Below are 15745 nucleotides of genomic sequence, written 5' to 3'. Positions count from 1 at the left end.
AAAACTATCTTCTGGGGGAAGCAGAGCAGTGTTTGAAGCTTGAGTCCCAAACAAGTGATTTACACAGAGGACATCCTCACAGCACAACCAGGGGGAGCTGGAGCTACAGAATCAAGTAATAAGAATGACCCTCTCCTTGGCTGTCTGCCCAAACCAGAAGACACCACCTCTGTCTCCAGGGACGGGGAGGAGGATAAGGTTCACTGACACAGTCCTGCAACTTTCAAAAAAGGGCTGTCGGTTGGGGGTCAGAGGCTCCTGGCTGGAGTTGGGGGCTCTCCCAACACGGAGAAGGAGCAGCAAAAGGCACTCACCCTTTGTCACCCAGAGGCACACTGGTGCTGCCTGCCCGTCTGTCGCCACCGTCTCTGTTCTTGCTTCCCCGCCCTGAGGCCGGGCCACTTGGTCGGTTTGGGGACTGATCGTACACGAAGTTCCGACAGGAAGCAAGTTTGGATTCCAGAGCCTGGAGAGAAATATGCTTTCATCTCTCAAGTTAAAGACAAGAACTCTTACCTTCCATGAGAGTTCACACACAGGGAATAACTTAAGACAGTGGTTTTCAAACTGTGTTGTGTGGTCGAATTCCAAAGTGTGCCCCTAAATCTAGCTCATAGAACCTAAGATATTTAGGCGCTCCCTGAGTAGTCACTAACCCTACTATGACCCAACTCGGACTACAAGAAAAATGAAATCAACTCTTGGAATCATTCACTTTCTTGGTTGCCTTGTGAAACATGCCCCAAGTGGCAGCAGGTCTGAACAAAGCCCCTCTGCAAACCAAACGGGCACTGAGATCACCTGAGGCTTTCTTATATTCTACATATTAAAACCTGTTTTAATACAAACAGCAAACCAGAAAACCAAAGCCCAAAGTAAAAACATAAGAAACGAGTTGTAAGTGTCTATTAACTCTGAATACACATATTCTGGGTCCTCCCAACGACAGACTGGCAGGATTTAAAAATCGTTAAAAATAAGCAAAACAACTACAGAGAACACCTACATTATTTCTTAAGCACAACAGACTCCTTCCCTGTAATTAACAAAAATACTGTGAGGTCATGTCCTGTACCCTAGCCTTTCAAGATTTTCTCTGTAACTCCCCGAGAAAATAGAAAAAGAGAAGGCAGTTTTCAAATGTTTCTCAGTTTTTTCAAATTAAGAAAAAATACACTGACATCACTTGAATTTCCCAAAATGCCAGGATAAATGGTACAAGGAAAGAAAGATGTACCCGGGGACCAAAGGATGGCTCAGAATCAGAGCCCCGGGGGTTTGTCAGATAGAAGCACGACGACTCTAAGGGACACGAAGAGCCAGGGCCTAGACCTACACCTCATAGAGCCTCTGCCAGAGGGGAAGGAACGGGTAAGGTCACCCCTCAAATATCCTGAAGACGGGAAGACGCCACACAGGACCCCGGGAAGGTGCCAACTTACCCCGACTTTGCGCAGCAGGTCTCCCACGATGTTGAGGGCAGATATCCGTGCTGCCGGTGTGAGGGGGGTCCCCCCAGTGGACTCATCCAGACCTGCGTGTGCAAAGGGAAACACACATAACACCAACACACAGTCAAATTGTGCACTAACATCTCTGAGTGTGAAACCTGGGGGTGGGTGAGGAAGCCCCTCTCCCCTGAGTCTGGATGCTGCCCTGTTTTATTCTAGTTTGCTGTCTAACACAATGAGACTATTTATGTTATTTCATTTCGGGTCTTTTTGCGGGGTTGGGGGGATGTAATTAGGTTTTTATTCATTTATCTTAATGGAGGTCCTGGGGATTGAACCCAGAACCTCATGCACGCTAAGCATGTGCTCTACCACTGAGCTATATCCTCCCCCCCAGCAAGACTATCTGATGACCAACTTCTCGCAGCCTTATAATGACTATACTAAATATTTATCTTGACATGTTATTTTTTTTAAACAAGATCAAAACAAGCCCTCTTAAAATTCTCGGAGTTCCACATAGCTCATTAACAGTAACAGCATCTGAACAAGCCACAAAGGTCAGGATTCTACTCCTCGGAGCCTCCTTTCCCTCCAAAGCAGGGCTCCTGGACCAGCAGGCTTGGCACCCCTGGGGCGCCTGTGAGACATGCAAGGTCTCAGGCTCCACCAGACCTGCTGAATCTGAGGTGCATTTTAACAAGACGCCCAGCTGAGTGGTGAGCTTATTAAAGTGCGGTCCAGCCTGGAATCCTGGATGTGTCAGGGATAGGCAGGACGTGTACGTGGTGGTGTGAGTCGTGGAGCCGGCCTGCCATTCGCCAGCTGGGTGACCGGAGGCGGTGCCCTAACCCAAGGCCTCAGCCTCCGCACCTGTCACACAGGAACAGAGCTTGCATTACCTGCTTCTTGGGCCGAGGTGAGAATTCAGGGAGGTCATATGTATACGCAGAGCACGGTAAGCAGTGATTGCACACCCTGAGCCCTCAACAATTGTCTACTATTATTACTATTACTTGCTATTAAGTGGCCCAATCAGTCTCAGAGTTAATCAGTCAGCAGAGGGGCGACTTAAATTTCTTGGTTTTTGCCATACAGCACAGGCTACACTGGCTGCGGTTCTAGATGACGTAATGCTGGACCCACAAAGAGCTTTTTAAATTTTTCATTTGGTCCCTGAAATCTTTAACTTGTGAGATTTCATATTTGACAAGAGGATTTCTGGCTTCTGGTGAAGAGTGAGATGTCTGCTGCGGCTGGGCCCACCTTTCCTGCAGTCAGAGCAGAGTGCGGCTGCCCCTCTAGATGAGGCTCCCCTTTTCCAGTTTGCCGCAGACTCCACTGTTCCCTACTGTCTTATGCCCAAGAGGCTCCTCTCACTTACCTCAATGGTCTGCCCCTCTGAGCACCCCAGCTTGCTCCCTGCTGTACAGCCTGGTCCAGTTTCTCCCTCACCCAGGACCCACCCTGGGTTCTCACCTAAGCTTTGTGAAGCCACAAAAACCCTCCCGAATCCCACCCCTCTTACCACGTCGGAACGTCCCGGGTGTGTTCAAGCTACAGCCAGGTCCTCGATGAGTGATGGGAGTGGACGGCACGGAGCCAGTGGCCTGCACAGCTGTGTCTGTCCTTTCAGCTTCCACCGAGCTGGGCTTGGGGGTCCTGGGTTTCTCCTGCTTTTGCTGCACAGCCAATTCCTGCCGCAAATCTGGGCCAGGAAAAGGATTCAGATTAAGTCCATGCTTTGGGCGATGGGACGAGGGGAGGGTCGGCAGTAGATGTTGGTCAGCAAGAAGAACCACTAGAGTGAAAAACTCCGGGTGGAAACCCTTGATGAAGCAAAACCCATAGGACCTTGCCCAGCAGGCCTGCAAAACTACATAGTTTTCCTTTTGAGTAAAAACAAAAAAGTTAACTTTTTTTTTTTCATTATGGCAGTGATGCACTAATGCTTTTACTATTTCAAGAAAATTTCAGTGTACCAAGGCTCACAGAATACTAAGTCAAAATATGCTTTCCCAACCATCCCCCAAAGGTCCCTCCTCACCCACAACCATATAATATGGGGGAGTTTCCAACCTTTTTTCTCTGCATTTTCACACATATAGTTCATATATGTATCTATTAAGCATATAACATGAATAATTTTTATTAAGCATAAATAGAAACATACATCTACTGTCTATGTATTTCCCCCTTCAATGGTATGTTCTAACAAGTTTTCTATGACATTTATATCTACACTTTGTTTAACAACTGTTTAACATACCACAAAATAAGTCTATGTAATTTACCTAAGCAGTTCATTTCTGATGGGCATTTAGGAACAACTACCTTTTAAACTTAAGAGTTTTTCTTTTTAATCCCCCTTCTACTGGCTACCCATTAGAAACCAAATGAATGTCATCAACAGTGAATTGGGACTTTGTCAGGACTGATGGACCCAACATGGATGATTTGCTAAAATCTCAGTTATAAAGCTCCACCTCCAGAACTGCTGCCTCCAAAGAGCGGACGCTGATGAGACTCCGGAGTTCTAAGCCACGTGTATCAGGTGTCACCAAGTCACAAACATGATAGGCCAGCTAACTGTATCAACGGGAATTTTCTCCCCACAAAACTCCTGTGCTCCTGCTGAGCATAAAGCTGGCGCTGGGCTTAAGTACCCATGAAGGGTCTTTACAGGGCTGGACATCTGACAATTCTTAGCATGGAGTGGGGACCACGGCTCAGCCTGCTCACTGTGGTCTCCACCCTCAGACCAAACAGCCCATGTGCCAAGCAGGGCACGGATTTCCAGCAGAGACAATGCTGGCAATCCTGTGGGACAGGACATCCTCAGGTGGGGAGAGGGCACAATGCTGGTGACACACACACACACAGAACAAAGCCAAGGCCTTCTGACCTCTGGCTTCATCCTTCAGCCGCTGAACAGATTCTAGGAGATTCTCCTTCTCGTCCAATTCACTCTCCAGGAAGGCATTTCTTTCAATGGCTTGATTCAAGCGCTGTTCAAAGTCCTCCAGAGACATGATCGTGGCCCTGGGTAAGAGACAAGTAAAGCTGTCCAAGAGAGCAAATGACACATCTGTCTGATGTCTGGAGACCCGGGAGACGAGCAAGGTCACTCACACGGGGTGCGAGTCCCAGCACTGGCACTTCCTAATCCCACAGAGCCGAGCAACCCCCTCAATCTGCCAGGACTGGGCTCTCCACCTGCACAACAGGAACCATCTCAGCGCATGAGGTGCATGAGGCCATCCCAAGGGTTAAATGAGACCATGTCCATACGGCACTTAGCAACAAGTCAAGACCTCATTAGGACCATATACAAGCCCCGGTGAAATGCCAAGAGTGGCCTGTTCCATCTTGTCTCAGAGACTCACAATGCAATCAGTATTCAGAACACCCTATAATACACACATGCAATGTAATAACAGGAATTTAAACAGGCAGAAGAGGCCACCTTAGTCCCTCAGTTACCTTAAAAAAGTTCAGAACACCTAGCCCCAGCCCAGCTGCCCTGCTAACAACCACTTCTTCTCTTGAACAATGTAGGCAGTCACTGGAATGCCATGTCAAAGTTGCTGAGAAGTCCTGCAATCAAACCTTTTCAACTCTGTCTGGACAAGCTACCTTCTCTGTGCCTCAGTTTCCTCATATGCAAAGCAGGGGAGTAACAGTCCCTCCGCACTGGGAGGGGTGGGGGGTGGCTGGGGGGGAGTGGAGTAACACGTGACGCAAACAACAGATGTTTCAAACATAAGTGCTCGATACATGTCAGCAATTTTTCTCACTGATCCTGTTTGTCTCCAGAAGACCTTTAACATCCTGCTAATTGTATCTCATGGTGATTAGAAGCATTTGTTTGGAGTGGAACCCATGAGTTAACACCTGGCTCTAACATGTAAGACTAGCTAAGTGTCCTTAGGTGACTTAACCTCTCTGGGCCTCTGGGCCTCTGGGCCTCTGGGCCTCCAGCGGCAAAGTGAGGAACAATCATTCATTTATTCAGCACATCCTATGTTCAGATTGAGTCATCTTTGTTCTTACCTCAAAGGGTGTTTAGAGGTAAAGAAAATAAAGTGCCTGATTAAAAACAACAAAGGGATGGTATGATACTGGAATCAGTTAAAATGACCCCAAGGCTGGCATGTCAAACAAAAATTACAAAAATAAAATACCTAGGAATTCATGTAACAACAAACATGTAAGAATGCACTGTAGGGCACAGAGACTAGTCAAAATGCAGGCATATGGTATTTATGAAGAGGAAGACCCCAAATCATAAATCAATTCTCCATTAGCTACCTAATACGTTTAACACCATCCTAATAAAAATATGAATAGGTTTTTATTGGGGGACACAGGCACAGGGGGATTTATCTGAAAGATGATGTGATAATGAAATAAGAATGGCCAGGAAAGGACTGTTAGCCACAAAAAAGAATGAGATCTTGCCATCTGTGACAACATGGATGGACCTGGAGGGTACTAAACTTAGTGAAGTAAGTCAGAGAAAGATAAACGCTGTATGATATCACTTATATGGGGAATCTAAAAAAACAAAATAAATGAACAAACATAACAGGAGAGAAACAGAGTTATAGATACAGAGAATAAACAGGTGGCTGCCACAGGGGAGGGGACTGGGGGAGGAGGGAAATAGGTGAGAGATTAAGAAGTACAAAGTTCCAGTAGCAAAATAAATGAGTCACAGGTATGATGTACAGTGTGGGGAATACAGTCAACAACTACGTAACATCTTTGCGTGGTGATCTTAAACAATTTATTGTGGTAATCAGTTTGAAACACATAGAAATAGCGAATCACTATGTTGTATAACAGTAACTAACATAGTGTTGCAGGTCAATTATATTTCAGAAACAAACAAATTCATAGAAAGAGATCAGATTTGTGGTTACCAGAGGCAGGGGGTGGGGCAGCTGAGTGAAGGTGGTCAAAGGGTATAAACGTCTAGTTATAAGGTATTAGGGATGTAATGTACGATATGATAAATATATGAAAGTTGTTAAGAGAGTAAATCCTAAGAGTTCTTATCAGAAGGAAAGAATTTTTTTTCTATTTCTTAATATGTCTGTATGAGAGGATAGATGTTCACTAAACTTACTGTGATCCTTTCATGATGTGTGTACGTCAAATCATGCTGTACACCTTAAACGTATACAATGCTGTATGTCAATTCTATCTCAATAAAACTGGAAGAAAAAAGTGGCAAAGAGAACTCTGAAAAAGAAGAGATGGGGGACCCAGCTCTGACAGATACAAAGAACATTCTATCATAAACCATCAATAATGAGCAGTATGGTGCAGAGTGAAGCAGTTATAAGATCAGACAGACCAAGGAGAACTGAAGTTTCCAGAAACAGATCCAAATACGCGTAAGAACTTAAGTTTTGATAAAGTTGGCATCACAAGTCACTGACGAAAAGATGGCTGGTTCTATTCTAGGTCTGGGGAGTAGCAGGGAGCCCCCTGGAAAAAAATTAATGTTGGATCCATACCCCAAGATGCATTCCAACTGGATCCAAAATTTACACTCAGCATTTGGCTACAATCTCCTACTGGCTTCTGGGAGCCAGAGGAATGGAACACCGACATCAGTGGCATTTCTGGCCTCCCCAAACCTGTGTGGATCCATGACCACTTGGGTGTATATAATCAGCATCAGTAACACCAGCAGGGCACAGCACTTAGATTTTTGTTACTATGCGAATATCTGCTTTCAAATAAAGGTAAGCATCCTGGTTGTCACGGAGTGAAAATAGCTTTATGTGCTTTATATGTTGAAATTCTGTGAACTGATGTATAGAAGCATATTTATTATCATAAGAGTAAAAAGCTGCAATATATAATGACTGAGAAAGCTGTTAATATCATGGGCAGTTATGAGAACTTGCAAATAGTTAAGCAGGAAAATAGATGTTCAGTAAACATAAATATTAAGAGATGCATTTGTCTACACCTGAACCTAATAAAATCTTATGTTAATTATCTGAATTTTTTTAAAAAGAGATACATTTGTTAGATAACTAAGAGAATATCCTTTTTGAGCCAATAAATGCTTTAAAAGTCTGTGTCGGGGGGAGGGTATAGCTCAGTGATGGAGTGTGTGCTTAGCATGCACAAGGTCCTGGGTTCAATCCCCAGCACCTCAATTAAAACAAACAAACAAACCTAATTATCTCCCCATCCCCAAAGTAGATAAAAAATAAAATAGTTGGACAAAAAATAAAAATAAAGTCTATGTGTCACCTCACACCCATCAGAATGGCCTCCATCAAAAGAACAGAAAAGAACAAGTACTGGTGAGGATGTGGTGGGAATGTAAAATGGTGTGGTCATTATAGAAAACAGTATGGAGGTTCCACAAAAAATTAAAAATAGAGTTATCACATGATCCAGCAATCCCACTTCTGGGTACATACTCCAAAGAACTGAAAGCAGGATCTCAAAGAGATATTCGTATACTCTTCGTTCACTGCAGCATTACTCACAAGAGCCAAGAGGTGAAAGCAACCCAAGTATCCATTGACAGATAAAAGGATAAAGAAAATATAGTACATACATGCAATGGAATATTACTCAACCTGAAAAAGGAAGGGAATCCTGTCACATGCTGCTACAACATGGACACATCTCAAGGACATCATGCTAAGAGAAGAAGCCAGCCACAAAAGGACAAACACTGCATAACTCTATGCATAGGGAGTACCTAAAGTAGTCAAAATCACAGAAACAGAAAGGGGAAAGATGATTACCGAGGGAGCAGGGAGCAGGAATTAGAGTTCAGTGGGTATAGAGTTTCAATGTTGCAAGATGAAAATTTTCCGGAGAGCTGTTACACAATAATTGAATGCATTTAACACTCCTGAACTGTACCCACTTAAAATGGTTAAGGTAGCAAATTTGATGTTAAGTGTTTTTCTACCACAATTTTTTTTTTTTTTTTACAAAGTCTACGTAATAACACACAGAAAAGTAAAATTAGAATCAATGTTAATCTTTGTAGAACTTTTTGGTATGCCAACACTTGTATATTAAACAAAATAACATTTAAGGAATGTATTTAATTTTTAGTTAATTCCCTTCCTCAGTTAAAAGTGAGTCATTCAGTTTTACAGACTTACAGCAGAGAGGCCATAAGAAGCAAACAGTTGATGGTGCTGAGAAGTTATTGTCCTTAGTCCGCAAACGATAAATGCTGGAGAGGGTGTGGAGAATAAAGAACCCTCCTACACTGTTGGTGGGAATGTAGTTTGGGGCAGCCGTTATGGAAAACAGTATGGAGATTCCTCAAAAAACTAAAAATAGAGTTACCATTTGATCCAGCAATGCTCCTGAGCATATATCTGGAGGGAACTTTAATTCAAAAAGACACATGCACCCTGGTTCATAGCAGCACTAGATACAACAGCCAAGACATAGAAGCAACCTAAATGTCCATCACCAGATGACTGGATAAAGAAGTTGTAGCATGTATGTATATATGTATGTATGTGTGTATATATATACATATACACACAGACACATATACATATACATACACACACAATGAAATACTACTCGGCCACAAAAAAGAATAAAATAACGCCATTTGCAGCAACATGGATGGACCTGGAGAAGTGAAGTAAGCCAAAAAGAGAAAGAAAAATACCATATGATATCACTTATATGTGGAATCTAAAAAAGGGACAAATGAACTTATTTACAATACATAAACAGACTCACAGACATAGAAAAAGAACTTTTGGTTACCAGCAGGGGTAAAGGGATGGGAAGGGATAAATTGGGAGTTTGAGACTTGCTAACGACTACATATAAAATAGATAAACAAGATTATACTGCATAGCTAATGGTTACCAGCAGGGGTAAGGGGATGGGAAGGGATAAACTGGGAGTTCGAGATTTGCTAACGACTACATATAAAGTAGATAAACAAGATTATACTGCATAGCTAAGGGAACTATATTCAATGTCTTATAGTAACCTATAATGAGAAAGAATAGGAAAACGAATATATGTATGTATATGTATGACTAAACTATTATGCTATACACCAGAAATTGACACAACATTGCAAGCTGACTATACTCCAATTTAAAAAAAAACTGTTTGTGCAGCAGCAGGCTGTCAGATTTTCCAAGTATAACTATTAAAATTTTATAATAAAATTATAAAGTTGTTTTAAGGTTTTTTTAAAAAATAAAACTTCAGTATTCCAGAACTTTATTCGTTTTATAATGATGATTTTGGTCTCAATGTCATCTGATTTTAACATTCAATTACTCAGTATTTGGCCAAATGTGAATCCAATGCATCTTTAGAAGAGAGAGAGAAATGGGTGTGGGGGGGGGGGGGAGCACAGGGGAGGGGAGGGAGAGAAAAAGAGAGAAAGAAAGAAAACATTTAAAAAAAAAAACTAGAAGAAAACATAGGCCAATTGTTTTATAATCCTTGGATGGCAGAGGGCCCTTCTAACTATGACTAATGAACTTGACTATATAGAAATCCACATAACTTCAGACAGTAACATATACAACACCAAGCTGGAAGACATTTGACAAGCTCTAAACATTTTCAATTCAGATTATAGCCAAATACATAAACATCTCCTAGAAATGGATGAGAGGAAAAAACAACCAGCAACCAATTTAAAAATAAGCAAAGACAGAGTTCACAGAAAAAGAAAGAAAACAGATATTAAATATATGAAAAGGAACTCAAGGTCACTCATAATTCAAAAATGTACCTATTTGTCTCCTGTGAGATTGGCAGAAATCCAAAGTTTGAAAAATGCTGTTGGTGAAGCTATTTGGAAAATGGGGACTTATTTACATACCTGTTGGGAATGGAAATTGGTACAAATACAGAGAACAATTGGGCAAAAACTATCAAAATCACATATGCACATATATCCTCTGACCGAGCAATTCCACTTCTGGGAATTTAGTACACAGATCTACATCTGTGCAAGCAACACCCATCATTCATCACAGCTGTGCTTACCACTGCAAAGGAATGGAAATGCAGAAAATATTTACCCACAGGGGGATGGATAAATAAATGATTCTGCATCACACAATACCAACCATACAATGAATATTATGTACTTGGGGGAAAAAAAACCCAACAAAGAATGCTCTGTATCCTACTACAGCAAGACCTCCAAGATCTATTATGTGACAAAGTAAGATGTACAATAGTGTGTACAGAATGCTCTTTTGTGGGGTGGAGGGGGAGGAATAATACAAATTTCTATTTGTTTCAATTTGCATTAAAAAAAAAACTCTACCCCTTTGTATATTATTTTTGAACAATATGAATGTAATATCTCTTTGTGATAAATTGCATTATTGGTCCCAATTCATCATCCTCCCTGTATCCACTCCCTTGCTGTGGCCTCACTGTGGGTAGAAAGTACTTTCCCACCCCTTGGCAGAGCTTGGCCATGCTTTGATCAGTGATATGTGGGTAGAAATGATTGTATGCCAGTGGCTTGCCAGAAATCAGAACATGCTACCAAGCCACAGTAACCAAGTCATTAAGGCATTGGTGTAGTAATTCACAAATTGCACACAAGACCAAAAGAGAGAATCCCAAATTAGATCCCAGAATATACAGTCAGCCCTCCCCATCTGTGAGTTGCACATCCTTGGATTCAACCAACTGCAACTAAAAAAATACTCAGAATAAAAAAAAAATCCAGAAAGTTCCAAAAAGCAAAACTCAAATTTGCCACTCACTGGCAACTATTTATACAACATTTAGATTGTATTAGGTACTATAATTAACCTACACATGATTTAAAGTATATGGGAGGAGGCACATAGGTTATATGCAGATACTACACCATTTCATATAAGGGATTTAAGAATCCACAAATTTTGGTATCCACAGGCATCCTGGAGCCAATCTCCCATGGATACCAAGGGTTGACTTGAGAGGTTAACATATGGCAGAAATGAGTTCAATTCAGTGGAAAAAAGATGAAGTGTCTAATACACATTACTGGCACAACTGTCTGTCTATCTAATGAAAGTAAAATGAGACACATATCTTATACTAGATACAAAAATAAATTTCAGGTAGATTAAAGGTATGAATTAAAACAAGTAATAAAAAAAAATATTGCAAAAACAGAATAAGAACATACATGCAAAATCAAAGGATCAAAGAGATTTCCCTAGTGAAGTCTGGAAAACTGGAAGTTACAAAAGGAGACGTAATTGATGAGCTAAAAATGAAAAATATTTGTATGGGAAATGATATCACAAAGTCAACTGAATTCTGTAAAAAATATTTTCAATGCAGGACAAAAGATTAGTAGCAAAAATACACAAAGAACTCTATACAAACCAGTAAGAAAGGACAGTCCACTTCTGGTAATGATAAGGTAGCTTGTATGAGACCAAACATCCTACAGATACAAATTCTGGGTAAAATGAGAAGAACAATGATCTGAAGGTACTGTCAAAAACTGGGAGGGAGCCAACACTGGGAAGAAGAGAACAACAGTGGGTGAATTTTGCATCTTTATAAACAGCTTTGTGCCGACGGCTCCAATGATAGAAATCCATCACCACAGGGGAGTCCCAAGTTCTGCATATGTCAACTTTTCCCACATCTCTGGCTGACCCCTGACAGGGCATGTGCACGGCAGACTTCAAGCATCCTAGATAACAAATCAAAGAGATTTTGGCTACTGCCCATCAAGGGGAGACAGAGTTTGGAGTGTGAGTTCAGCCTACTTAACAAGCAAACAAAATTAAAAATAAAAACATTACAGAATCCATAGTTTCTGCAACACACCATCGTAATTCCCAGAATATAATCCAAAATTACTAGATGCGTGAAGAGCAAGGAAAATGTGACCCAAACTCAAGAGAAAAAGCCAGATGAGATAACCCAGATGTTAGAATTAGCAGAAAAGGATCTTAAAGAAGCTACTGTAACTATGCTCAAGGATGTAAAGAAAGAAATCTCTATAGAGGAATAGAAATTATTAGAAAAAATATAATATCTAAAATAAAACATTACTGGAACTGGCTTAACAGCAGGTTGGAGGAGGGAAGGATTTAGTGAACTTGAAATGAGATCAACACAAATGATCTAATTTGAGGAACCAAGAGAAAAAGGATTTAGAAAAAACATGAACAGAGATTTAGTGACCTGTGTGATGGTATCAAAAGGACCAACAGGTGTGTAGCTGGTGTCCCGGAAAGACAGGAGAGAAAGAACAGGGCAGCAAAAATCTTTGAGGAAACAATGACCAAAATTAAATTTGGCAAGACAACTCTACAGATCAAAGAAGCCCAGTAAACCCTATCAGGGTAAGTACACAGAATCTAGGCACACCACCGTCAAGCTGCAAAAAAAACAAAAATGAAGAGACATTCTGAGAGCAGCCAGAGGGAAACACCCTGTTACTGACAGGGGAGGGACTATTCCAATGACCACTAACTTCTGACCCCCAGTGAGGAGACCAGGAGACAGCGGGACAACATCTTTAATGTGCTGAAAGAAAACAGACACCCGTCAACCCGGAACTCCACATCCAGTGGAAATATCCTTCAAGAATGAAGACAAAAGACAGTTTCAGAAAAGCTAAAGCAAAGAGAATTCACCAGCAGACCTGCACCCCAAGAAATGCTACAGGAAGTTCTCCAAGCTGAGAGGAAACGATACCAGAGGGAAACTTCAGCAAGACATGAACAGAAACCGTCAATATATGTGGGTAAATATAAAAGGCTATCTTTTAAAGTTATTTTTTGTGGGGGAGGGAGGTAAGTAGATTTGTTTGTTTGTTATTTTAATGAAGGTACTGGGGATTGAACCCAGGACCTCATGCATGCTAAGCATACACTCTACCACTGAGCTATACCCTCCCCTCAAAAGGCTATCTTTTTACCCTCTTACTTTCTTTAAAATTCACTTGGCTTTTTAAAGTAAAAGTTTTAACAATGCCCTGTGGGATCCATATAACTGGTAGATGTAATAGCATTACAACTGTAATATAAAGTTCAAGGATGGTAAATGGCCCTATAAAGTTGCAAGGCTGTTGCATTTGGTACAATATTAACAAAGTAGACTGATAAGGTGAGTGTGTGTGTTGTGATCCCTAAAGCAACCACCACAATGCAATGCAAGGAGCTGTGGCTGCAATGCCAAGGGCCCGTGTCTTAACAGGAGAGGCGGCAGAGGGGGTGGGGTACGTGAACACATGCATTTGTACAAACTGATGGAGCTGCGCACTTAAGATCTGTGCATGGTGCTGTATCTCATTTGTATCTAAATTTTTAAAAGGTGTCCTCTTAAAAAAAAAACCCCGAAACTGGCTTAGAGTAGTTATTCAATAAATGGTAGTAATTATTGTTAGTGATCTGCTAAACTACAGAATGTCAGTTTAAGAAACAACTGTCCTTCCTACATTAGGGCCTATTTAGCACATACTGCCCTTCTACCTGGGATGACCCCTCAGTCTGCCCAGGCACCCCTCGGCCTTGGCCTAAATGGCATTTCCTCTGGGAAGCCTTGCCTGATATTCTCCCACCAATGGCCAAATGAACCCATCCGATCTCACGCCCCCGCAGCGCCCTGGATTTGCAGCAGTTTCTGCCTACTGTCCGCTTCCATAAGGCTGCAGGACCGACAAGGGCACAAAAAGGCTCCGAAGCCCCGTTTCCCCTTCCCGACGCACCGTTTGGCTCTTTCCAAGTCGTCATTGGCCTGCTCCAGCTCTCTGATGTACTTCTGCAGTTGATCTTTAATGGCTTTTGTCTGGGCAAGGTCATCCTCTAAGGCTGAGATCTGCCGGTAGCCCTCAGAATGCTGCGTTTCAAACTTCTCCTGAAGGACAGAATCAACACTCGGTGACTGACTTAAGACTTCCAATGGGTCTGTTTATGTCTCTTCCCTGGCACCTCCTTAAAACACTGATGGTCCATCCTGGGAGGCAGCGCTCCTGTTGTAGTGGACGTGCCTTTCTTAACCACTGAGTGTCTGCTCCTCCCCCTCTGCACAGCCCACCAGTACCCCTATTTCTTTAGGGGATTTCTCTCCCTTATTCTAGGGTCTGATGCGACCAGCCTTCCCATCACACTCACTCAGGAGACCCCGGGCTTCCTCTCACAGCCTCTGCCACTGCCAGGGGACTGACTAAGCTCAGTCAGTAACACCTTCTGTCCACAGACATGGGCTCTTAAGCAAGTGAGGGGAGATGGCAGGAACAGGGGCCGTCATTCAAGCTGTCAAGTCCCGAATGCTTCCTGCCTCCTGGTCCCCTGAATGTCTTGTACCCTGTCCCCTCTCCCACACTGGTCCCTGCAGTCTCTGGTGTCGAGAAGCCCCCAACAATCTTCAGAGCAATCATTTTGCGCAAATGCCCACAGCCACAAAAAAAGGCACGTAAACCTCCCTGGGCCTCACACACAAGGGCAATTCCTGCAACATCCCTGGATTAGAGAGACTGTCGGGAATCCCAGCAACTTTGTTTGCTTGTGTCTCATAGTAAAGAGGAGGACAGCATGGACTTAGTTTGACAACTGTTTCGACTTTGTGATCCAGGACACTCCTTGCAGCACAGGGGAATTAGAAGGAACTTCTGGACCTCTGGGGGAGGGAAGGAAGGAAGGGAAGAAGGAAAAAAACCCCCAAAACTTACTAATTGCCGAAAGAAGCTTACTGTCATCTGGCCAGTGCTTTCTAAGGCAAGGAAGCCCAGGTGGTTTCTCAACAATCTGCTGTTGCCCGACTGCAGGCGCTAACCCTCTGCGTGCTTACTCTGCCTCTGGGCTCAGGGCACGACTCACGTCGCCTCATTTAGTGCCACTTCAGAGCCGTGGGAACTGAGCTGTCACTTCTTCAGCCCACAGTCAACTGGAAGCAAATGCCTGAGCCAAGATCCAACCCGCTCACCTGGGCTCGGGCTCTCAGAACCGCAGTGCCAAACTGCCCCCAACAGCCCCCTGATCACACTCGCAAAGACACACTGACTCACACGCACTCACGCTCACTCCTGTTCTGGCTCCTCTTTCAAATTACTTTTTGTCACCGAACACCCTTAGCACCTTCCCTTCATCTATAAACATGAAAGAAAATACGTCCCACACTCACTTGGGAAAGGCCCAAGTCTAATTAGAAAGTTAAGAGACGGGCCAACTTGTCATCTTTTTTTTTTTTAAAGGGCATGATAGTTTATTTTAAAAAAACTGTAACACTGATCATCATGACCAGCATACACATGATGATGGCTCTTCTCTGGGATGCTGACA

General features: G+C 42.7%; 1 protein-coding gene across 4 annotated transcripts in view; it reads right to left on the bottom strand.

The window, feature by feature from the left end:
• The window catches only part of NDE1 (nudE neurodevelopment protein 1), a 28418-nt gene that overhangs the window by 1768 nt on the left and 10905 nt on the right, over positions 1–15745 (bottom strand). For 3 of the 4 annotated variants that reach the window (XM_031433159.2, XM_064478470.1, XM_031433161.2), the window contains exons 4-8: positions 14173–14321; positions 4357–4493; positions 2980–3159; positions 1443–1534; positions 315–466 (exon numbers count right to left, since the gene is read on the bottom strand). In XM_031433159.2, coding sequence (XP_031289019.1) covers positions 315–466; positions 1443–1534; positions 2980–3159; positions 4357–4493; positions 14173–14321 — 710 coding nt within the window. The remainder of the gene's footprint in view (positions 1–314; positions 467–1442; positions 1535–2979; positions 3160–4356; positions 4494–14172; positions 14322–15745) is intronic. The other variant, XM_031433160.2, reaches the window with a different exon arrangement.

The sequence above is a fragment of the Camelus dromedarius genome, chromosome 24, assembly GCF_036321535.1.
Source record: "Camelus dromedarius isolate mCamDro1 chromosome 24, mCamDro1.pat, whole genome shotgun sequence".
NCBI lineage: Eukaryota > Metazoa > Chordata > Mammalia > Artiodactyla > Camelidae > Camelus > Camelus dromedarius.
The sequence above is the reverse complement of the archived record's forward strand: the minus strand, read 5'-3'. Positions and strand labels throughout refer to the sequence as shown.